At 41.0% G+C, this 26,027-nt stretch overlaps 1 protein-coding gene across 1 annotated transcript; it reads right to left on the reverse strand.

The window, feature by feature from the left end:
- Positions 1–560: 560 nt before the first annotated feature.
- mrrf (mitochondrial ribosome recycling factor) lies at positions 561–25,957 on the reverse strand. Its single transcript, XM_031758819.2, has 7 exons — positions 25,817–25,957; positions 21,170–21,346; positions 20,882–21,034; positions 11,385–11,503; positions 3,493–3,584; positions 2,035–2,194; positions 561–1,345 (listed from the first exon to the last, which is right to left on the reverse strand). Exons 2-7 carry the CDS (start codon positions 21,342–21,344, stop codon positions 1,268–1,270), a joined length of 777 nt encoding a protein of 258 aa, XP_031614679.1. The 5' UTR covers positions 21,345–21,346; positions 25,817–25,957; the 3' UTR covers positions 561–1,267.
- Positions 25,958–26,027: the final 70 nt, after the last annotated feature.

Below are 26,027 nucleotides of genomic sequence, written 5' to 3' on the forward strand. Positions count from 1 at the left end.
GGTTTGTTACCGTTTCTCAATTCATTTTTAATAAGTCTGAAGGCACTCTGATTAAAATGTAACTAGCTGATGCAAAATTGGAGCTCTGTGGTCTCCAATCAACTGTGTAGCTGTAGGACCAAGTGTGTGGGCAAACTTAAAATAAAACCTGTCTGACTTGTGGGCCGCCTGTGACCAGTAGCGGAAGAAGCAAAACAAATCGTGATAAAGATGATGACACCGACCACATAATGGCACGGAAAGCCTGTAGCTGGTGTAAACAGCACATACATGAAAGCAGGGTTTGTGTGTGTGAGTGAGTGTCGCTGGGTTTCTCATTCAAACATATGCTGGTTTCAACAGCTATTGCGCTACAGTTCCCGAGTGCAGCTATTTCAAGGCAAAGGCCAAGTGCACAACATTAAAAGCCTTCTCCTAATGGACAATTGTGGTGCCAGGGCCTAGGGGTCTGTGCACAGGAAAAGTCCATTATCACTCTAACTAATGGAGGAGGGAGCGACTTCAAACATAAAGTGGAGAAAATGAAAAGAAAACAAGAAAGAACAAGATGACGCACATGGTACAAAGCAGCGTTTCTTTAATGGACTCCATCAATAATGTTACGTTCCCAACTTTATTGTGTTTAAAAAAGAGAGTAGCCATATTATCAATCCTCAACATGGACAGAAATTAAAGGCCCCTTTTTCCCCCCTCAAGTGCATTTTCAACAGACTTGGAATCAATGTGAAACAAATGTTTGGCAGCATCTTAATGGTATCTGTTCGGTCGACTCCTACGTCTCTGGAACAAACTCGCTCTCGCTCTTGCCACCAAGACAAACCCGCAGCCAGTTTACATTGAGACGGGTGCGCTTGCTTTTATATAAACAGACAGGCCCTGTGGCAAAGGGTTTGATTAGGAGGAGGCCCACAAATCCCATTAAAAGTCCATTCGTTGCTTTCTCGCTGTTTGTTTGAAGACAGGAAGAGTAACAAGGGAGGAGGGAGGTGACGGGTAGTCTGTTGTCGTTTTTGTACCAGTTTTTGTTTATGCACTTAGGCGGCTAAATGCAGATATCACGACGCAGCAAAAAAAAAGGAAAAAAAAGAAGGTGGTCTTACCCAGTGATGTGGGCAGGAACAAGAGCCCAAGATGTGGTTCGAACAAAAACTACCTCCCCAACATGATCCAGTCACTGTCTATTAACAAGATGAAAAAAACAGAAGGATATGTTGCTGCTTTTCAGAGTGTCCTCTGTTCAGAGTGACACAAATAACAAGTTTCACAGTCAGCCTAACAGCTCCTTGGTCTTGGCTGCAAGCTGCTTGTCGATGTCTGCAGCAATGTTGTCTGCCATCTGCTGAATCTGCATAGAGAGAGGGGAGGAACAAACAAAAGTAATGAAAGTTAACGCCTCAGAGAGCAGAGGTCTAATAAGAGGTGGCGTGAAACAGCTACAGAGAAGAATGAGGATGAGCAGAGGTGAGCTCCATTTAGGTGGAGGCTGGTTTCTCATTTTGAGTGTAGTTTTCAAATAAAGAAAATACGATCAATAGTTAACTTCTCAGTGAAGTGGACTTACTACACTTTTCCTTATTTTCTGTAATATGTGCTGTTATAATAGTGCATGCTGATCAGTTCAGAGAGCTGACATCCTTCTATGCTTCTGCTGGTCAAACCTTCTGTTTGCAAGGGGCAGCCAATCAGACAAATGTTTCTTAAAGTGGGAGGAGCTAAAACGAAGAAGATGAACTGAGAGGCTTCACCATGTGCCCGTATAAAAAAAAAATGTTGTGATTGCAACAGCTGGTAAACTCTAACTAGGCACTTCAGTTTGGTGGGGGGGTTTGGAGGGAAAACAGCGGAGCAACGCATCTCTGAGGAGTTTTTCAAATGTATTTTCTTAGAGTTTTGTGCAGCACAACGACAGTGACTTCTGGTCGTGCTGCATTCAGGGAAACATATCTGACAGAGGAAAAACATTTCTATTTGATTTTTTCCTCACCTCAAGCTATACTTTTTTTTTTAAATCTCAGGGAATCCCTTGTCTCCTACCTGTTTTTCTACGAGTCGTATTGTGTCCTCTGAGTGTCCTTCCTTTGCTTTTTTGACCTGTGTGACAGCATTAGAGCGCACTCTCCTCAGTGAGTCTTTAGCCTTGTTGCTGAGCTGTTTGGCAACCTTGGCCAAGTTCTCCCTGTGCTCCCGAGTCACTCTGCAGGGAAACGAGAAAGATGTCAGAAATGAGAGGCAAATCAAAAAAACGAGAGTGCAAAAAAATATATAATTCAAAGTTACAGGAAAAAAAAGGGAGATGGACTAAATACTGAAATGAGACTTCTTGCTGCATGCCAGCAGCTTTGACATCACTTTTGGCGTATGCTGCCATCTGCAAGGCCAACACCAAGCACAAACTGCCTGTTATGCATCTGTATTTACTGTGTTTATTTAAGACGAGATGAAGTCTAATACCAGCTTGGTTTGACCGCATTTAAGCATGAGCTAGGAAGTAATTACTGTGTTTTGTAGAGTACGGTAAGACGGTTTTATTAAAAATATCCTGGAAACAACAACATTTCAGTAAGAGACACTAACAAGCAGTCACAACTTTGTGTGGCACAAGCAAATACACTCTGAAAAACAAAATAATGAAAACTAAGGTCCTCACTTGTGCAGATGTGGACGCTAAGTGCTTATAAGCATGACGTCTGATCCTCTTAGCTCTGACTTGCAGCAACCACCAAACAATCTTCCTGAGAAGATCTCGTGAATGCTCTGACTTTGCATTCACTCTGCATTTGTTAATCACTTAGAAAGTCCTACTTCCCATTTCACTCTCCCTCTTTGTCCTTAATTGGCTTTTTTTCCCCTTGTTTTTTGCCTCAGGGACTATTTGCAAACAATCCAAGTGCGCCGTCTATTTACTGCAAACAATACGGCCTAATTACCGATTCCAGGGCCAATCAAGAAGCGCCTTCTCTTTGGAAATGCAAATGTGGGCTTGGAGCGTGCCGAGACTGATTGCAGGGGGAAAAGCAGTCTGACTCTCGTGTCCCTCCTCTGCCAGAATAACACCTGCTGCTCCACGCACACACACACACTCATGATAGTGCATGCACATAACCACAAGACAGCATTCATGCACCGAGACGCACATGCACGTGTGTATATGTAAAAAAACATACTTTATATACACAGGCAGAGCGGTTTAGTGAGTGAGTGACTGATTGTTTTGTGTCGGGTTGTTTGATTTGGCCGGGGGAAAGAGAAAGAGACTGACCCAACCCTCACGTCGTCACACCGGGGGTCTCTATACATCTACAGGCAAAAGTCAATAAACCTGTCAGTTTAGAGCACGGAGACGAGTGGAGGAGGAAAATAGAGGAATAGCAGAAGAAAAATAAAAGTGAAAGAGAAAAAAAAAGAAGTGAAAGAAGGAAAGTGCTAAAGGGAGCAAAAGCGTTTTCTGGCCTCCGGCGTGTTTGTCTGCGAGTGCGTCAAAGAGAGACTCACTTGGGAACGGGCACCTTGATGATCGTCCCGTCCACCTCTGGGTTTAAGTTCATGCTGCTCTCTCTGAGGGCACGGGTGGCCGCTGCTGTAACCTGGGGGCACATGCACACAGACACACACACACGCACACACACTGGAGTGAATAAAAAGCAAATCTACAAGTGCAGGTAGTGGCTTAGCTCCAGCTGGCAATCATTAAGGTGTTGTGTGTGGTGTGTGTATGGTGTGTGTGTCAGGGAAATCCCATGTAGTGTGGAATTGCCTCGGGCCACTGTCAACACTCGGCCCCGTGGGACAGGACTGAGAGGTTGCAGGGCAGGGTGGTGACCCCTGGTGACCCCACAGGAGAGTCTGCTTGTAGATGATACATCAACACACACACAAACTTTGAGTTTGTGTTCAGTTGTACTTGAAGGTTTTCTGGCAGAATCATTACCACATTATTATCATTATTATTATCATTAGTATTATTATGAGTTATTTATACTTTGTTCGCCTGTGAACATGGGGGGTGTATTTATGTATTGTTGTTTTATTACAATGACACACATGTATATATTTATTCACCTTAACAAACAGTGAATGCAAACATGTTTTACATCTGTACATGACACAGACAGGAGCTATAAGATTATGAGATACAGATGTGAAAGACTCATAAAGCATGAACTACACAAGTTATATTGAAGTATATGTAGAATGATTACTGTGTATAAAGTTTTTTTTCCTCTTCAGATACACAAAACAAACACTCCTCCCTTAACACTTGTTATGTGTTGCCCTTTACGAGTCCTTACCAAGAAAATAGGAAGTGCTCAACTCTGCTCAGATCAGCTGGATGCTGTGTTTGTTGCAGGGTGCCCTCTGGTGGACAAACTATGCAGCATGAACACTCACAGCATAGTTGAAGGGTGTTTCTCTCGTCTCTGCTTTTTTACGTTTTAGTTTGAAATTTGAATTTTTACTTTTATGAATGCAGATACTGATATCAGCCTGGAGCTATATCAGTCACAGTCTAGAAGTAAGACCCCACCAATGGATCACTTTTTTATAATAATACAACATCCAACTACTGTAAGCTGTAAGCTGTCATCATTATAATGAATTAAGATTGGGGGAGATTAAAAGGAGAGCGCTGTGTGGACACTGGTTGAAGAGTTAGCAGTGCTGCATAGAGATAGAACAGCACAGGATCAGAAAAACTGCTGGACCACAAACACACAACGCACAACAACAACAGTTACGCGATCAGCTGGACTTTGGTCTTTTTCCCAGACCCACTTAAAACTCAAAATGACATATTAAGACATGTTTACATGTGTAAAACTGAGACATTATTTACCAAGTGAAGCTTAAGTTAAGCAATGACTGCATAGCACCATAAAGCTACAGTTAAAAGAGTGCATAGACACAATGGAGAGGAACAAAGCCACACTCCTCAAGCTAATGCAACAGCCTCATAACTCTGTTTGCAAAGCGAGCAAATGTGCAATGCATGGGGAGAAAAGAAAAACGCAAAGATTTCCTCCTCTTACTTCAGCCGTCACTAACCCATCCTGCTTTCTCAACAGCTCCTTCTGGCCTCATCCACTGGGGGAAAGAAATGGCAGCAACATTAAAGGAATTTATTTGTGTGCATTAAATTAATTCAAGGGGTTTCTTTTCTTTTGTTAAAGTCATCCGGGAAACAGGCCTCCAGTTGCACTCTTTGAGCGAGGGGTGATAGATTCATCCCATACCTATGTTTGATTGTTCTCAGCATCAAATTCATCACCATTTCCCCTCTCTGACGACCACTCCGGTGGTTACTAAAACCCGAGTGGAATTTCTCTGTGAAGGCTGGGCAGGTTCTGGTTAATATGTTGGAAAGGAAGAGAAATTACACTGAAGTTTCACATCAAACGCTCACGACTTGGTTCAAAGCAAATAGGCGAGGGGAGAGGAATGTGTGTGACGGTCTGTGTGTGTGTTTGTGTGTGTTTAAAAAAACATTTAATGCTTAAACATGGACACACACACACACAGCAAATTGCCTCCGGATCCGAGCGTAGCGGTTAGATGTTGTTCTCTGTATCGTCCCAGCCTGCTCTTAATGAATGAATGGAAAACAATGGCAGGGCCTCTGTAGTTCCTGGTAATGGATAGGCGTCATTATAAGCCTGTTAGCTCCGAGTACTGACGACTCACCTCTGTGTGGTACATGGGTAACACGGGACATGACAGGGTAGCGTGCATGTGGATGAGTGTATCCGTCAGTGTGTGTGTGGTCTGTGGTTTCTAGAGTTTCTGGGAAGGAAAAAAAAAAAGACTCCGGATTCAGGTGGAAAACTGACTTCACAGATTCGAGGTGTTGATAAATACTTGGATTTGCATGTTGTTTGTATGCTGTGGTTTCACCTGGAGAACAAATGAGCTAAACCACAGCCCTCAGGTGACTGGCTGTGGAAATAGAAGGTGCAGGAAGATATTTAAAAACAGGTTTTTGGTTGGCAAGCTGTACTGGAAAAAAAGAAAAGAAAAAGAAAAGAAAAGAAAAGAAAAGAAAAGCTCTTGGATGTCGTGTGCACATATAAAAAAAAAGAAGCTTCTTTTAACTTTTTTCACTGAGGCAGATTTTTATCGTTTGGCCTTCACTGCCTCTTCCACCTATTTTATATATAGAAGAAAAGATGTATGCTGTATCTGCTGTCATCACAGCCAGTGTACAGTCACTGTACTTAGGACTTTCCAATGCCCCCAATTAAGGAATCTCTGTTTTATAGAGATGAGAGCAATGAATTATTCTGTCACAATCACATTAATGTTCAGGAACATTTCTGTAGCCAACATAGCACAACAGCAAGCTGTGAAGTTTGTCCACACACTACATAACCAGGGACTTTCAACCACAGACTGCATATAAAATATTTTTGGTGTTTTTGGAGCCGCAAGGGACCATATTTGAGAAGGTAGAGTGCTAATTTATTAGCTAATGCTAGTAAGCCTGATTATTACCCATTGTGGCTCATTCACACTTATTTACACACTTATTTACAGAGTAAAATTAGTATGGCGACCTCTTCTAAACCTCCTAGGAAAACAATTAATGGTTGCCCGGTGATTGCAATGAGTTTTTTGCTGCTGGAGACTGACTCCTAGTAGTTGGGGTGACCAACTGGTTGCCCATGTTTTGAGGGTGTTGCTCATTCACCTTTGACTGCAAGGACTGAGGGATTTATTAAGGTTTGCAAATAACTACAGACTGATCTGAGTCAGTCTGCACCGGTGAGTGCAACTTGTCTGCAACAGGAAACTCGACTCAATATAATCTGGTTATATTCCTACATAGAAGCAAGGTTGCTGAGTGTCATGTTGCAGTTAAAGTGCTGTTCTGAAGCAAATGTGGCATGATCTGTGGAGGAATTTCTGAATGAGTATTGTGCTGATGAGGTTCTGGCATCTTTGAGCTTCTGTGTAGAATCTGAATGTAAATGCTAATGTGAATTTCTATGTATGCAGACAGCAACAAATTTGCTACAAACAACAACAGATTTGTGATTTTCACTGATTTATCACAGTAGTGTACTGTACTGTACACAGTCCTCACTGATTTATCACAATCCCTGTGTTATCAAACACAGATTACACATAATTGTCGACTGGCCCTGTTCAATCGGAGACTGACAGCAGACCGACTTCATCACTTGACTGTCCTCCGCTTTGAAGACAACAACTTACTGCGAGTCGTCGTAGGCCTGGTCCCCGTCTTCAAAGTGACTGTGACAAACATGACTGTGAGTTCATTGCTGTGACAGCGTTCTACGGCTTCCCCCTTCTTGTGACTGTAGCATGAAAAAGCTGTGTAAAGTTCAGTGACTCACATTCTACTCGTCATCATTCAGCCCTGTTTAACTGAGCACTCACAGTCTGAGAATCTTCGGATTAGTCACACCTGTGTTTACTGCTACTACTCTGTGTCAACACGGCTTCTGTGAAACACTGACAAGGACCTTTACTGCATTATAAGTGCTTTTACATTTCATTCATACTGTCATTTAAGTACTTTTTGCCAATATAGTTGCATAACTGTGTTGTTGGCACATTTTTTGCATTAATTTTGGCTAAAGTATAAAAGTTTAACCATTCTTAACTCATCCTCCACGGTCATTTCACAGCTTAAAGTACACTTCCTATTATAAACAGCATCCATTAGTTCTGTCTCAACTGCCCTCGACCACAAAAAGTACAAAAGATGGAGGTAGGCTGCGTACAAACTCAGGGGCTGCATTTGGAAGCAGATTATGTTACAGCGACGCAACAAAGGCTGTCCAAATATGCAACGGGAAGAATGCATCAGGTGGATCCTTCGCAGTCCACCCAGATTCACTGCACATTAGTTAATGTAGAGTATTTTTGAAAAAAAAAAAAAAAAGACGGTGCAAGTGAACAGTACAGGAATACTGTTTTAAAAGTAAGTGCTGGGTTTTATCTCAGTCAAACATTCAACAGTTCAAAACGTTAAAATAAAAAAAAAAGAGTGTTAAAATGTTCAATTCTGACACGTTTCAGCCAAGTTATTTGACATGCAGCTCAGGTCCTGCATGCTTTTAAAGCCTTTACTTTAAAACCAAAGAAGTATGCAGCTTCTGTGTCATGCTTGTGGTCACAGACAGACACCCGGTCCTAAAGAAGTCTATGGGAAAATGACCTTTAACCCTGACCTCTATAAAACTGAGATTATTCACTCAAGCACCCATTTCAGGTGATATTTTAGTCATTCTAAGTGTCAGAAAGGAGGATTATCTAGGATACACTCATGCACTGATTGACACGTCATTAGCGATGAGCACTAGACCTGCGAGTCTTAACACCAATACTTATGTCCTTCACACAAACACAGTCAAGGAAAATTCCTAACAACAACAAAAATACAGTCTATTACAGACAACTGTAAAACCAGAAAACTGGCAGCACGGTGACAGGCTGTTAACACTTTTGAAGGGAGAAAAAAAAAAACAACCACAAAAAAACTTAAACAACCACCAGAAAGATGAAGATTGTTTAGAGGGGTCTTGTTTAGAGACACGGTGGAAGGGAAATGCTTGAGGCAGCAGCTCAGGAATACTGGAGCTCAACGAGTAGAAGGAGTCTCTCTGGGAGGCTCAATGTAAACCTTAAAAAAAGAAAAAACTGAAAAAAAGGAGGCCTGGATGCCAAACTGTAGCGCTCTGGAGAGTCTGACAAAGGAGATGGCAGAGAGAGAGAAAAACTGGAGAAGGAGATGAAGGCTGTGGAGGAACAAAATAAACTGTAGCAAGAAAGAAAGTGCTGGATGAAGTAAAGGAAAAAGTTAAGGTGGCAATCAAAAAACTGAAAGAGGAGGGAAAAAAGCAACTGAAGAAGGTAAAGAAAGACGTGACAGAAGCAAACAGGAAATATGACAAGGGAGAAAGAAAGATGAAAAGACCGAAGCTGAAAGGGGCCAAGAAAAGACTTAATGAAAAGCACAGGGAACCGGAGGAAGACAAGAAAGAATTGGAGGAAGTGCAAAAGGCAGTGCAAGAGTGGCAGAGAGAAGCAGAAAAAGAAAAAGAAACTTGGTGAGGTAAAACAAATGGTGGAGGACACAAAACAAGTATTAAAAGGAAGTGCAGAAGGAAACCGAGGGCAAAAAAGTGAACTGGATACAGTCAAACAAGAAATGGAAGATACAAGAAAAAAAGGATAGGCAGTGATGGAAAGAAAGCGGAGGAGGTGAGGAAGAACCTGATGGAGACCAATACGGAGACTGAAGATTGGACCTGATGTGAGGAAAGACAGAAAAGGATGAGAGGAAGCAGCTGAAACACAAAAAATGGGGAGTAGACTCCTCTTCCTTGCCACTTTCTCCTCATTGCCTCCAACCTCCCTCTGTCCCTTTCATCCTCATCTTCTCCCTCCATCAGCCTTCTGCTTTACTGCCTCTTCCTCTCATGTATGCACAGCGGCTCAGTGATTAGCATTGTGTTACATGTAGTTTATCAGGTAAACTCCATCCCAGTACAAAACAGTAGAATTATAAACCGGTATAAATAATAATTTTTAAAAAAATTAATCAAAAGAAAACAAATACATTTTTATTAAAAATCAGTGAAAGTTTATGCGTGTGTTGGTGTCTCTTAATAAACAGAATACAGTAATTAGACCTCAGCATAGCTGCTGGTTGCTGGGAAAACACGAGTGGTTATGATTCAAGGACTAAAGCGGATTGTTTGTACGAGTTTCTGTTGTTTCCAACCTTCCACTGTGAAAAAGACCAACTTATGACATTATCTGATGATGTCACTGTGATGACAGAACTGAAAAAAGAGACTGTCGGGGAGTTTAGTTTTACTTTATTTGTTACGATCTTAGACATAACTCCTGAGAATTGAGTCATTCGTTTTTTCATAACACGGTGCCCGAATTTCAGAGCGGTGTTTTCCGCAGGTTGATAATATGGTGGTGGTTGTGGGTGGCGTGGGCAGAGTTTCTCGAAACACCTCATAGGCATTCAGAGTGACTGAAATGGGCCTTTAGAACAAACTATTACCAGAATCGGCCGATCCTCACTTTTCACTCCATCTCTCTCAGGTCTGTTTGAGAGTTCAGACCTGGTCTAAAGGCTTAAACTCAGATTAAGAGCTAGGTATTTAGTTTAAGATTCACCCACAACTAAAGCAAACTGTTTAAAGAAGTGAAATCAGGTCTAAATTTGACTATTTCCTGTTGTGTGCTTCCAGATTATACCAACACCGCTGGGTTTGGTTTTTTAGTTTTTCCTCCACATAAATGACATTTTTGGCATCCATCCAAAGGAGTTTAAACCAGAGCCAAATGGAAAACAAATACATGTTAACTGGGGTTTATTTACACAGACAAAATAGTCAATTTTATTAATAAAATAGTCCTAAACAGTAAGAAATTGCACACATTTCTGTATCTCTGTAGTGAATACGGTGATCGTACTTTATTGCTGTGCACAGCCAATCCCCCAAAGGCCCATTATGAGCCAGGAAAACCCTGGTTATGCATATTTCCGTATTGTATCCTGTCTGCTGTGCTTTTCCTCATTCATACATATTTGGAGATATTTTCATTTGCAACATTTTCAGATCATTTTTTTCTTGTTTGTCATTTGCAAGAATAAAGGACTGTGCACATATTTCCGTTCAATATTTAATGAGATCAAGGAAAATGTAGCAGACAGCAAAGAAAGTTGAGCATATCGGTCATTAGCGTCTCTGGATATATGACTGTATAGTGACACATGCAAGCACATTCAGCTTTTCCAGACCACCAGAAAGTCTGGCCACCAAAAAATGTGAAAATCTACAAAGCAAAGGAGGCAGCGAAAAGAAGCAAAAAAAGAAAAATAATCCATTCCTTCCTAACCTGGGGGTAAAATGAGGTCATTTCCTATTCTGTGACAACTCACACTAAGACATATCCGCGCTGCAGTACACACATACAGACTTTTGTTGCTATCTTTCACCCCAGAACAAAGGGCTCCCTGAGTGATCAATCAATTAGCATCTGAGACACAGCGCAAAGAGAGAGAGAGAGGTCAGGTTTCATTTACAGAGTGATGTGAGATTCGAGTTCTGGTCTGGCTTACTTTTCCTTCTGTGAGGAGGACCATCTATCTGTCTGTGCTTGTGATTATTTTTACAAAGCTTAGTTACTGCGCGCTTGTCCTTTTGAGACAAACTGATACCGGTAGGAAGAAATCATAGCTGTGTGTGTGTGTGTGTGTGTGTGTGTGTGTGTGTGTGTGTGTGTGTGTGTGTGTGTGTGTGTGTGTGTGTGTGTGTGTGAGAGAGTGTGTGTGAGAGAGTGTGTGTGTGTGAGTGTGTGTGTGAGTGTGTGTGTGAGTGTGAGAGAGATCGTCTTACTTCAGGGAAGCTGCTCATGTTGACCATAATGAGCTGAGGTGACTTCATGGAGATCTGACCCAGCTGCTTGAGAGGGAACTTCCCATCTTGAGTCGTCACCACAATGTGATCCAGAGCTCCTAAACAAATACAGGTCAATGCAAGTGTTTACTTTCTTCATTTATTTACCTTCATGAACAGTTTAGGCATCATTGTGTTCTCACTGTGTGCACTGCAGCATCCCGATTTTTCCTTTGTATTAGTATTACAGGATTAACTGTTCTACTAGCAGTGTGTAAGGCAGATTTAACTTATACATTTAATGTACTTTAATTCTTTTTCTGTCTTAGTGTTGTTTTTAATCATGAAATCCATCTTTCAGCAATAAAATGCGTTACTCAGACATGCATTGACCCCAGATAATTATAGACTCATTGTCATTTTCTTTATATTTTTCTTTAAAGGAGCCAGACTTTATTGCATTTTTTTAAAAGTAGTATTAAGCAGTAGTTCTCCAGGCACTCTCAATGTCTTTCAGAGTGTCTCTTTGGACATTGGCTGGTTTTTCAATTTTTGAAGACCATAGAATCTGTCATGGTCCCTGTGCCTCGCTGGCCGACCCTCTATTAGGCAATATGTTTGTTTTGGTTTTGCTCTCTCCCTCTCGCTCTCTCTCTTTCGCCGCGGCGATGCTCATTGCGGGCTCCTGCTGCTGGCCCACACACCTGCTCTCATCACCGCACCGGCCGCTGATTCCAGCTGATTGCAGTACTACTTAAGATGGTGGATCTACGCTAGTCTTCGCTGGATCGTTGAGCTATCAGCATCGTTTCTGGAACCCGACTACGAGAGGAGTGACTGGGGAGGAGATTTTTGAGCTTCTGTACAGAGAGTGTGGAGCACTTTTTCCCTGATCCCCGTTCCCCCACGGACGCGGGCGACCTGGACCCCCTTTTCCCTGCACATTGTACAAAGTCACCTGGTGTTGTGTTCACTGTGAATAAACGCACTGTCTTTCGCTTAAAGGAAAACCCTGGCCTGCGCCTGAGTCCCTTTCAGAATCCTTGTCAGAATCAATTTTAAAATGTATTTTAAGGCATTTTGTTACTAGCAGAAACACATAATTTGTATAGTTGAAACACAGTTTAACACAGTTTGATGGGAATGAAATAATATTTTAGCACCAACAAGGTAATTCCCAAAGAGCTCTTTGCGGAAAACTTGGCAAATCATGGTTAGGAGAGAGGTACAACAGCCAGCATCCACAGCCATCTTTAAAACACGGTGGAGGCTCCGTCACAGTGTGGGGATGCGTTTAAGTGAGCTGTGTTGGCAGAATCGTCTCAAAATTGCTCCAGCAGCACCTGGAAAGCATCTGATTGCCAGTGGTTCATTTTTCAGCAGTGGCAATGATTCCAAACACACTGTCAATGCAGTGAAAGCATACCTGGATAGAAAAATATACAATTGAATATTGGTCGTGGACTGGCCTCACCACTGCCTGGACCTCAACAGTGTGGGATCATTTTGATACAGAACAAAAGGCAGCCAACATCCAAAGATGAGCTTTGAATTAAACTCAAATGAAATGCCTTAAATGCTGTATTTCCATGTATATTTCAACATGTTTGAGTGAATAACTGCACCTGTTTCCCCATTTTCATAGTAAAATATAAAGAAACAGAGAATGGCTCAAGACTTTTGCACAGCACTGTAGCTGAACATTTTAATAATTCATTTCTGCACACACATGCATTCATATTCACATGCATCCTTATGGCTGTCCTCTTTTCAAAACAGTAACCTAATTATTGCCTCTCTGTGATGCATTTAGAGGAAACCTGTAAATTGTAGCTTTAAAATCAGGTGAAAACTAATCAATCAAAAAAACAAAAAAAGCAGCCAGCAGTTACCACCACGAAACAGCCCAGTTGATTACTAACAGAACAGTAACTGTATTTTTGGTTAAGCCAGGTTAATCATTCATTCTTGCTTCACAGATGGAGGGAAATCTATTTTTAATCACTCCATAAATCAGAAAATACTTTCAAGAGCCATAAAAAAAAAATCAAGTCTTTTACAAACAAAGTAAAATTTGTCTCTTAACGATATATTATCAAACGGTTTCTGTAAAAACCTTCAAAATATAAACAGAGAGAAAAATAAGAGTTTGTAAGTGCTCCTAAATTGGAAGATTTCGGGCTCGGGGTATGAAAAGAAGATCTCTTTTTGATTGTGTCTTCTAAAACCATGTACTGTAACATTCGATTTATCCATTTTAAACCAACATTTGTATTGCAGTGATTTGCACATTTGCTTAACAAGTGAATGATTCCCAGTCTGATCCAGGGAGGAGGCAAACAACGCCTTTGGGCTTGTCTCAGGAGATAGAAGAAAATCTACCAAATCAAACATGCGGAGCGATGCTATGGCGACCACTTACGAGTAGCAAAGCAGCTGCAAGTACCTTTATATCACTTTAAAAATCAATCAGAGGCTTTTTTTCATTACAACCTTTCTGAAAATATTTGTATGAAAATACAAATGGAGTATTTTATCATTAGATATTAACTACTTTGGAAGAACGACCAACAGACCAGTTATGGTCCCAAATGTGTATTTTGGAGTATAAGTTATGGAAGCAAAATAGCTCAAATTAAAAAATAAAAATGGCCTGACTATAGTTTCACCCTATGTGTTAACACCAGCACTGGCACATAGTTAATAAGATGTTGCTATGGTGTAATGGAATAGATGAGGGGAAATAAATCATTTAGTCCTTTGGACAGATTAACAAATAGACAGAGGAATGTGCAATAGCACAGTAGAAAAATATTAATTTTGAGACCACTGTCAGAGTCTTAAAAGTTTCCATGATCTATTGTCTCTCCTCATTGTCAACACCGAACGAAACTAATGCATGTTTGCCAACACAAGCTGACTTCTGTCCCTCCCTCCCTCTCTGCATCCACCCACCCCTCTCCATCCTCCATCTGGCTAACCTCAGACGCGCTTGCTTCCTTCTTCTCCACCTCTGCCTTACATCACTCCCTCCCGGCTCACCCGGTGGGGGGCTGCGCTGGTGGTGTGTGATTGTGGAAATGTGAGGTGAACCGAAGGTGAGCCAGTGGTGTAGTTTTCTCTAAAAGATCAATTTATCATTTGATTTCAAGGGTTAAAAGAGAGGGACATATCCAATCAAAAAATAAGATACAGCTGCAATGAATTAAAAATAAAAGGTTGGTATGATGTGATAACATGGATATCAGCTGACACGCTGCCTACTTTGCTGCCAATTATACCGTCTCCCTTTTTTACTTTGTCCCTCTGTGTACATGCAGACAGCTCATGCCCATATCTCTGCCTGTCTGACTTTGTTACCTGCGCCTTCACAACGAGCACCAGCACATCTGCAAGTACTTTAAGCAGGCAGGCCGGCAGACAGTCGGTCATTGCTACAAAGATGGATGGTGAGAGGGGGTGGCAGCTGGTTGAGATATTGGATGAAATTTGGCTAAAATGCGCTTTATTTTTTAAACACGTTGAGTTTTAACTATACCAAAAACAGATTTTCAGCTGTATGCTGCATCTGGGTGTTGGTGTAATTAGGATGCATACCACATTACGTTGCACTTTTTCCCTCCTTTGTGTCCTGTCAGGCCAAATTCTCCTTTTAAAAAGGTGCTGTTAAAATTTATATCAGCTCCCATCTCCTTCGCCTATTTCAGCGAGTGTTTGTCTGAACTGTTGCAAACTTGCTGGCTGTAAGGCCGTTCACCCGAGTAAGCCCAGTGCTTTGAGGTTGTTCGGATGAGCGGTTCTTGCCTTTTGGTAGTTCTCCTTTCCTGGAGTGACTGCTGCCTGCTCCAGTCAGTTTTTTGAGGAAAGGGGTAAATTGCAAAAGTCTTGAGCCACCTCTCATGGCTTTATATTTTGCTTCCAAGAAGCCAGACTTTATTGTAATTCTTATAAAAGTGATCTTGATCAATAGTTCTCATTTTCTTTGAACAATGACTCATTTTCAGTCCAGTTCCATTTTTTGTACTTATTTAAGTTACTTAACACTGTCCTAAGAATCATTCAAGGATAAATGCCCAACCTAACAAAACACCAATTTTAAATGCACTTTATTGCTAGCAGTGTGTCATCATTTTTCCCATTACTTAAGATGAATTAATGACATTTGCACCAATTTGTATTTTTGGTAATCACCTCGTTGGTGCAAAGTGTTACTAACTGAAAACCTGTCATATATTGGCATGGAGCGCTGTGCAGTGTATGCCAAATTACAGTAGAACAGGACTGAATCAATTCTTAGCAACAGTTTTTAATGGGATGCAAATCCAAGTGGGACATTTTTGGTTCAAATTATCATCAGTATGTATGAAGGAGGTCAGGAGTAAGCTACAACAGTGAGTGGGTACAGGCATCTATAAAATACAGTGGAGTCTCTGTCATCTTCTGATTGACAGTGGTTAATTTTTCAGCATAACAATGATCCCAAACATACTTTCACTGCAGTAAAAGCACATCTGCACAGAAAACACACACTGGAACACTGTCAGTCATGGATTGCCTCCCCAGAGCTCAGACCTCAATATTATTGAAGCAGCTTGGGATCATCTTGACAAAGAACAGAATAAAAGGCGAGAACTATTCCTGAGGACTACATAGAGAAATTCTTAGAAAGTGCGACTAAGAGAGTTCAGGCTGTGTTGAAGAATAAAGGTGATTACATCAAATACTGACTTTCAAACTTGTACAAACTGACTTTGGATTTGCAAGTCTCCAATTTTCCTAGTAAAATAACAAAATGAGGGGCGGCTTGAAACTTCTGAACAATAGTGTAAATCGTTTTTGTTTCACATAACAGCAAAGCTGTGGGGTAATAATACTGCATTTGTGTGTGCTGACCGGTGTTCTCATTTACACGTGAAAAGCTTTACTTCTGCTCAGATTGTTGAGGACAAAATGTTGCACTGATTTGAATACAATGAAAGGCAGCACTATGATTGTGTGTAAGTGCTCTGACCTGTGCTCGGTTATGTCTGATTATAAGTGTTCTCATTTGAAGAAATTTACAAATATAGGTGCTGTCGAGAAATGCCAACAGCACAAAAACGGCGATTTCCAACATAAGCCACCATTTTCTGACGCGCTACAAACACTAAATATGTTGGATTAGTGCATTTTTTTGTGCTGCCCTAAATCATACATCGGCTTCTTGGTCATGAAAACTTTGAGACCTCCAGTCCAACCCTAAACTAAACTAACTAAACTCTGGGGTTTTCCTGCATTTAAATTCTCTTCTGGTCTTCTTCCAAAATAAAATCACCAGGGCTGTGATAAAACCACTTTAAAAAGAAAGGTCTGAAGTATTAATTTATTTTATTTACTCTAGGATAAATATGCTTTTGTTTATCAAATGGCCAGAGGTAAAAGGAAAATGTATATAGCTCTGTTAAGTAAGACTCATTACCTAACTGTATGTGGACTTATGTGCGTAGTCTCAGCACACAGCCATGTTTTCAGCCAGGAAAAACTCGGTAAACCTAATTCTAAAGTTTCTCTAAAACCAAGTCTTCACCCTCAAACAGGCTTTTGAAGGAGTGTGAAAAAAAGCAGGCAGGCCAAAACACTTTTTTTTTTTACAAAAACCTGTAGAAATTTTATAAATCTGACGTCCAAAACCGATTCTCACAAAGACAGCTGGACATGTTCTTATTCAGTTTAATTTCTGCAGATCCACGTTCTGAACCAGCTCAATCTCACACACATGCATCCAATGAGTGCATCCTCATAGCCGTCCTCTTTCCAAAACGGTAATTTAATGATTTCCCACATGTGATGTGAGCAGCGAGTATCCACATACATCGCAGCTTGGGTGGATTACAATTACCGCAATGAGAGTATATGGTGATTAAAAGCTTAAGAAATGGTGATATCCATGTTTCAGCTAGTTGTTTTTACTCGTCTGCGAGAAACAAGAATGTGAAGTCTACTTTAAACAATGTTTTCTTGGACACCGCACTAGTTTCCAAGTCACCTTACCCATCTGCGATGACCATGAGATGGTGGGCGTAGCACTCATCTCCCTCTCTCTGCATTTATCTGTCTGACTTTCTGCTACGTGTTTGCTGCACACATAAGTACAGACTCATGGCAACAAACATCAGTACATACAGTCATGCACTCACTCTCATAAGTTTAATGAGAGCCAGATGAGAGGTTCATGAACAACACACACACATACGCTCGGACAACTGACGTCATCCCATTCCACCATCTCATCTCTGCTGTCAACTCTAAGTCCTGCTGCCTCCCTGGATTACTGTCCAGCTGGACAGAGGAGAGGGGGATGAATGGACCAGAGGAAAGGAGCGAGGGATATATAGATTAGGGGGAGGGGACACAGGAAGGATGACAGAACAGAGGGATTGATGCAAAAAAGGGTAGAAAGGACTGGAAAAAGACAAAGCGATGAAGGGAACTTTTAACTGAAATGCGTTATAAAATTTTAAAAAGGTGGTCTAGGGCCACATAAGAAATTTTAAGTCACAAGACAAAGTATGAAGCTGAGAAGCACTGGAAAATTATAAGACAAAAGTAATAGAGGGAGGGGTCCGCACAGAAAATGACTCAGAGCAAAAATCAATTGAGTGATAACCGGATTAGAAAAAAGAAAAGTTGGGAATCTAAAAGGCAAAGCTCGACACTGAAGGGTTAATGATGTTGTATGTGTCTTCATTCTGTGTAAAAAAAAAAGAAAAGAAAAAGGAATACTACACTAAAAGCAAATCAGATACGTGTGCGGAAGAAAAGTGGAACAAATTCAAGGTAATTTCAGTTTGAAGTCCGATTCAGGCAGCTGCCTCGTCCCCCGGGAGCTTCCATTACACACCCCACCTCTGACTCCCCGAGCGCGCCCCCATTTATTAAAATGCAGAGAGAAAAAAAAAAGGCTGTGACCTGGATGTACTTGGGGAAACAGGGGCCAAGGCGGGGTCAAGGTAACATCAAATAGGGATCTCCTTATGCTAAGCCCTTTGGCATCGTGTCCGAGAAAGACTTTGATTCAAAAAGTTTAAAAAAGTTAAGAAAAAGGCCCCCTGTTAACTACAGTGCACACTGTGCACACTATATTTGGACAGTAACCCATTTTTTCCCTCCAGTATGTTAATTCTGAAATGAAATAATGGATACCACATTAAATGTCTTCCTCTGGCATTAATTTAACCCCTAAAAACTCATCTGTCTTCATCATAACTGCAAGCGCAACTTTTTACATTTTAGGATGAAAATTAGCCCCAACCCCCCCTCTCAAAAACATGCCTGCAGCTCACCTAAACACTAAGGTTTCAGCTGTAATTCGAGCAGGTTTGCAGAAATCTGAAAAGAACTAAGTGGGAGACGTGATTCTTTTAACAGCTTAGGAACACAAAAGTAAATGGAAAGATGCCCGTGAAGGAAAACAATAATAATAAATGCTTTCGGATGAATCCTTTACACCATTACCAGCTTTGACCCTGAGGCATGAGCAGATGATGTCTATCAACTTCTCCAAGGCTTTAACCGTTTAACTGAATGTTTGACCTTATTTAACCTTGAAGAAGAGGTCATAGTTATTTAGATTATCTATCTATCTATCTATCTATCTATCTATCTATCTATCTATATCTATATATATAGATATATCTCTATATATATATATATATATATCTCTATATATATCTATATATCTCTCTATGTATATATATATATATATATATATATATATATATATATATATATATATATATATATATATATATATATATATATATATATATATATATATATATATATAGAGATATATATATATATATATATCACTCTCTATAAGCCTCAGTGCTGTTAATAGAAAAAACTTTTAAATAGCTCTTTATAGCATTACTATCATTTTGACCTTCAGATCAAACTATTGGCTTTGAAGGAAGTAAGGGGTCAGAGGTCAAATGTGACATGACATTTTAAATACTTTGTTCTATATATTGATGATACACACCACACATGTAAGAATCATAGTCAATTTTTGGCCAATAAACCATGAAGTTAACTTTGAAGTCTTTGGTGGATACAAGTTCAATTTTAATGGATCGTTAACATGACCCCACTCGACACAAAACCTACAAAGTTTGATCAGAATTCATTCAAAATCTTTCAAACTATCGCGTTGACAGACAGAATGACATGCGCGCACAAATACTACAAAAACGTAACCTCCCTGGAGGCGGTAAAGATGAGCAGAGGTTTCTCCAACTTGTCATCATCTACAGTACATAATATCGTCAAAAGACTCTCTGTACGGTGACATAATCAAACATTAATATTGGCCGCCTGTGATCTCCGAGCTCTCAGGCAGCGTGGATTAAAGACTGATATGATTCGGTCTTTGAAATCAGTGCATGGGCTCTGTCAGAAGAAGCCACATGTGAACGCGATTCAGGAATGCTGCCATCTTCTCTGTGCCAAAGCTCAACAAAGTGGAAAACTGTTCTGTTGTCAGATGAATAAAAATGTGAAATTCTATTTGGAAAACACCGACGCTGGACTACACAGGAGAGGGACCGTCCAGCTTATTATAAGTACTCAGTTCAAAAGCCGGCATCTCAGATGGTATGGGGGGGTGCATTAAAGCCTACAGAACTGGCAGTGTGCACATCTGGAAAGGTACCATCAATGCTCAATGGTTTTAGAGCAACATGTGCTTCAAGTCAGACAACATATTTCAACCAGTCAACCAGTCAGCAGCATGGCTTTGTAGCAGAAGGGTGCGGGTGCTGAACTGGCCTGCCTGCACTTCAGAACTTTGACCAGCTGAAAATGAAAATTATGACAAAAAAGACCTGGGACTGCTTAGCTAGAATCTCATATCAGACACAATTGGGACAACATTCCTCTCCCAAAAGTCCAGCAGCTGGACTCCTCAGTCCCCAGATGTTTACAGACTGTTGTTAAAAGAAGAGAGGATGCAATGCAGTTTAAAGCTTTTTTGAGACTTGTTGCTGCAACCAGATCTCAAATTCAAAATAAGACAATATGTTTCTTAAAATGTTAGATTTCCTCAGTTGAATTAGTTGATATTATCTATGTTCTATTTTAAAATGTTGTCTTTGCATTTTGTTTCCTTTCACATTTCACACAGAATCCACATGCCTTTGTGGAATATTCCTCTTTGTGATATCCTTGTTATGTGAGCCACTGGTGAGCTTTTCTGTGCATGAACAAAAGCTGGAAGAGCACACAGCTAAAAGTTTAGCTGCCACGTGTTTAACTGTCTTAATGTTTTCAGTCTGGACTGTACGTACATGGAGTGATGTCTGAATGTTTCTTTTAACTTTAGAGGTAATGCTTTCATGCTTCATCTGCCTTGTTGGTAACCCTTCGTTCTTTGCTTTTAACTTTGTACTGAAACAACGAGGAATGAAAGGCACAGTCCCAAAAAAAAGAAAGAAAGAAAAGTACGATAAGCTCACTACCTGGCGAGGTTCGGATGCTGAGGTTTCGTGTGAAGTCATCTTTGAGCGAATCGAGAACAGTGGTCATGTCCTCCTTCACTTCATCCAGACTGATGATGTCTTCCACCAGAGATGAATTAATGTTCACCTTCCCTGACTGGCCCTTTGCCTTGGCTTTGAAGATTAAACGAGAGAAAGAAGGAAAAAACAGAGGGAAGAGTGGAGACTCATCTAGATAAATAACACCACATTTGTGCCAGCAGAGTCATGGAAGTTGTACAAGTTAACTTCAGCAATCTCCTCACTGACCTTTGGCCTTTTTGGTGGCGTAGAGCCTGATGCATACAGCAGGAGCAGGGTGGTGGAAGGCGTCAGGAGCCAGAAGAGGCCTAAGGCTGACTCTGGATGTGAGCGGAGACCTGACATGTCGCAGCAGGGGCTGACACAGGAGAGGCCGCAGCAAGCTCAGATGATTCAAAGCCATAACTGTCGACACAGAAAAGGGGGGGGGAAAAAGAGTTTAAATTAACAAAAAATTTTAAAGTAGATAAATGCTATACAGCTGAGTTTGGAAGGGCAACATGTGATTACATTCGACAGAGCTACAATTCAATCAGAAAAGCAGTTGATAGCACAGCTGGTAATATTAATCAAAATGAGGTAATAGCTCATATCAGCCAGCAGGAGGTAGGCCTTCATCTCCTTCTAACAGTACAGTACTGTAGTCTGTGTGCACCTCAGTAAATGCATGATAATTTCTGACAGAAGTGCAACTAAAACAACATGAATGCAACCTACTAATCTGTCATCTGCTACATTTGCTTTTTAGCATTTCTGTTACGGTCTACATAAATTATTGAAGCATTTAAATCAAATAAAAGGGATTGACTTGCAGATGAATGATCAATATTTGCTCTTTTGTAAGTAAATGAAACCTGTTATTAAGTGAGAGCACATAATGAGATCATAAACTAATGTCTGCTTGATAAACAGCTGATCTGATCAAATTTTTTCCAAATAAAAAGGAGTGTGTTCTGTAACTAATTTTTTTTTTTCCTGTGAGGTTTATAAGTGATCTTTTACTCTATGTTTCTGACTGTGAACATGCTGTTATGTTACACTATCCGGTAGAGGTTTTTTCAGTCCCTTTGCCACGGTTGTGTAAATTCAAGTACCTAGCCGTGCAGATTGTCTTTACAAATGTTTGTGACAGAATGGATCACTCTAAAGAGCTCGAGCGTGGTGCTGTAACAGGATGCCGCTGTTTCAAAAAGTCACTTTGTGAAAGTTCTTCCCTTGTAGATATTCCACAATCAGCCCTGAGTGGAGTGATATTATTGCAAAATAGAAGCTTTTAAATACCACAGCAACACAGCCAAGGAAGCATGGTGGTTAGCACTGTCGCCTCACAGCAAGAAGATCCAGCTGGGGCCTTTCTTGCATGTTGTTCCTGTGTCTGCACACAGTCTAAAGATGTGCATGGGGTTAGGTTACTAGGTGATTCTAAACTGGTCGTGGGTGTGAAGATGAATGGCCTCAATAACTGTTCATACCTCCTCTGGTATTAGCATCAGCACAAAAACTGTGTGCTTAAAGTGTAATGGAATGGGTTTGTGTAGGTGGCCAACTACTTTTATCCTTATAGTGTATCTAAGTCTTTCTTTTTCCCCACTCTGTGCAAACATTGTAAACCTGCCAGGGACTGCAGATGAAAATTAGCCTGTGAGACTAAAGCACATTTACATGAGTCTCAGTGTGCATGTTAATGTGCAGGATCCCCTTAAAACATAAAAAAAAGAAATAAACTATTTTCATGAATAATCATGTGCGTGTTTGGGTTGTGAAACAGAGATAAAAGCTTATGAATAAGAAATTCTTGAGAGCAGCTCAAAGATTACTCATCAACTGATCTACTAGTTTATTATTTTTCCTGGTATTCCAAAAAAAAAGAATCATTTCCACCTGAATTACAGACCATGCATTTGACCACAGTTTCTCTTGAAGTAGAACAGAGAGGGTTGGTCCTTATAAATCCATCCACACATCACTGTTTTTGTGAAGCTTTCAACTGTCAGCTCTACCACCTACATTACATTCAGTTACACTCTTACACTTAAAAACATGCCATTTCTCATAAATCTGTGGGATAAAGCTAACCATTATCTCAGCCCACGCGCACTCGTCTGGGCATTCCTGAGGTGGGAACCTCCCATTCAAAAAAAACAACAAAAAAAAACAACAATATGACAGCAGCCCCTGGTTTTCTATGGACGAATCACACCCCACCTCACAAATAGGCTCTTGACTGTGAACTTTGTCACTGACCCTCAGTGTGCACACACAAGTGCAGAAAAGCACAGAGATATTTAAGCCCCCCAGACACAAACAAGACTCTAAAGCCCGTCTTTCACAGTCAGTGGTTGTGAACAGCGTGCGGTGCACTGCTGCCCGCCTGACATCTTCTATTGTACCTCGTGTATTTATAGCTGCGACCTGTGAGGGGAAACACACCGTCTGAACAGTCCGAATAGCCAAATTTAACATTTTAAGTCAAAGGCTGTGTCACAGTGAGCTTTAAACAAGCCACTGGCTGTGGTTTGTCTCCAACCAGACATGACACTGACCTCACTGTTTGCCATTATACCTCCAGCTACCACTAATCCCCGGAGTCAATCCAACGCTCACTCCAGATATTAACCAACATCCAAACTCATTCCTGCGGCAATATTTAGGCTACACAGTACACCACCACCTCCAGTACAAGCCCAAAACAGGTATCCACGGCTGGCAGGTTTCCCAGCAAGTATGATGCGACACGCCACAATGTGGCAGAGACGATAGGCCGAGATGCGGGATGGTGACAGATCTCTTTAAGAAGCCAGCCGAGCAGAAAGAGTGAGGCACAGGTGTTCAGTGGGATACTGTAGCCTCACGTCCTGTAGATTTCACACACACGGCAGCAGCTGCAGACACACCCTGCCTCTTCCAGCAGCAGAAACCAGCTGGTGAACCCGCATGCTCTCTCCTTTCGCTCTGCAGCCTGAGCAGCGAACAACACAGCAGAGTATCTGATGATGTTCTGCATGGCTCTGCCTCCTCAAACAATATGTTCATGCTGGGAGCGAAACAAATCACTTTCTTCTCATTACAAAAACCACTGAGCACACCTGGTTTAGTGTGTAATGAATTCCTAAACTTTCCTCAAATGTTCTTTTTTGTCTAATACCAAAAATGCAAAAGATCCCCATATTTTAGAAGCAGGCACCAGACAATACTTCACATTGTTACAGGCTTGAGGATGTGATCAATTCAAACTAATCATTTCATCACATAGTAGCACTGCAGTTTGACTGATAAAACAATCAATCAGCATACTGTGTTGATGGATATGTTTTTAGCATAGCATAATGTAGAAATGATGAAATGGAGACTCATTTCTCTGATTTGTTCCCCCACATCTCTTCCTTCCTTCGTCCTCTGGCCTGTGACCAAGTCTTAGTACCGGGTGTTGAAAGGTGCAGCTGGAGTAGAGAAAAGGTTCTCTGGCAGAGCTTTACTCAACGAAGCAAAAGTGCCACCTTTGCCAAAGTGTTTGTTTTCTTGTTTTTTTTAACCATCATAGTACAAAAACAGCAGTGGCACACAGCTGTTTATTTTGGGTGATTGAACGCGTGACTAAACCTTCTTGTCTTCACACTCTGTGTGCGATTAAAAGGTTTGATATCTTGCCACACTGTCTCATGTTGCTTCCTCCACACACCAACCATCTTTAGTGTCTACAGAGCAAAAGAGAAAATATCCAGTCAGCAGCAGTTCTCTGGTTGAAATTGTCTTGTTGGAGGCCAGAGAATAACGGTCAGACTGCTTCAAGGTGACAGGAAGGTAATAATAACTCTAATAGCTACTAGTTACGACCAAGGTATAAAGAAGAGCTACTAGGATACTAGTAGCTACTAGTTACAACCAAGGTATAAAGAAGGCGTGTTGTGCACCAAGTGCACAAAACGGCGAACACTGTGGGATACAGCAGAAGAAGAACACACTGGGTGCCATTCCTGTCTGCTAAGAACAGGAAAGCGAGGCTAGAATTCACACGAGCTCTCCAAACAGAAGACTAGAAGATGTCTCCTGGTCTGATGAGTCTTGATTTCTGCTGCAGCATTCAGTTGGTACAGTTAGTTTGGTGTAAACAACACGAAAGCATGCATCCATCCTGCCTCAAATCAACAATGATGATGCAACCCATGGCGCAGTGTCAAATAGCTCAAATAACACCAAAAAGCACTGGTTTCTTGAACATGACAATGGGTTTACTGGACTCAAAGGGCCCCCAATCCAATACAGGCAAGATGAACCTAATAAAGTATCCAGTGAGTCTAAATATGTAAAAACAGGAACTATTGCTGATGTACATGTTTTAATGGACCTTTTCACAGACTTCCTGTTACCCAGCTGGGTATGAAAATGATAATTTTGTAGTTTTCCGACTATAAGAGAGAAAACTAGAGCAGTATGACACAGTATCACCTAGTTTTACTGACATCAACAGTAACTTCACAATCAATCAAATCAAACACACAAATCAATAAGAAACGTGCGCCCCAGCCATCTATGGGGCACATCACATGCGCAACTTAACATGATGTTAAAAATTCACGTGTTTTTATATTACTGTGGACTCAGTCTTGCATACAGCACCAGAATGATTCAGTGCAAATTTCACAGCAGTTGGGAGCTTTCATTCGTATTAATACAAACCCATGCACATTTAGGTTAACTAACTGTAACACTGTATAGCTGAAGGGTTGAGAAGGTCAGTAAGACTTCTCTCCATTCTTACAGGGGGCAAACTGAACCACACGGTCTAGTGTGTTCAGCACAGTGCTACCTTAATTGCAACAGCAACCCAGCAAAATAAAAGCCTCAACTGTAAAGTGCACCAGAACACATACTTACTTCAAAAAGTCTTCACAGAAGCATGTCAGTCTGGGCAAAAACCATCGGGGAAAACGCGTTTGACATCTATTTCGTCATCACCACGAGACTGTATGTTATGGCCACCTGGTAGATGTTCGATAGTCTGTACGGGTTACACCGACTGGGCGGGGTTACCGACTGAGAGGGCACTGGAAGCCTTGTAGGAGAATGATATATATGACACCAAACA

Source organism: Oreochromis aureus, linkage group 7 (assembly GCF_013358895.1).
Source record: "Oreochromis aureus strain Israel breed Guangdong linkage group 7, ZZ_aureus, whole genome shotgun sequence".
Taxonomy (NCBI): domain Eukaryota; kingdom Metazoa; phylum Chordata; class Actinopteri; order Cichliformes; family Cichlidae; genus Oreochromis; species Oreochromis aureus.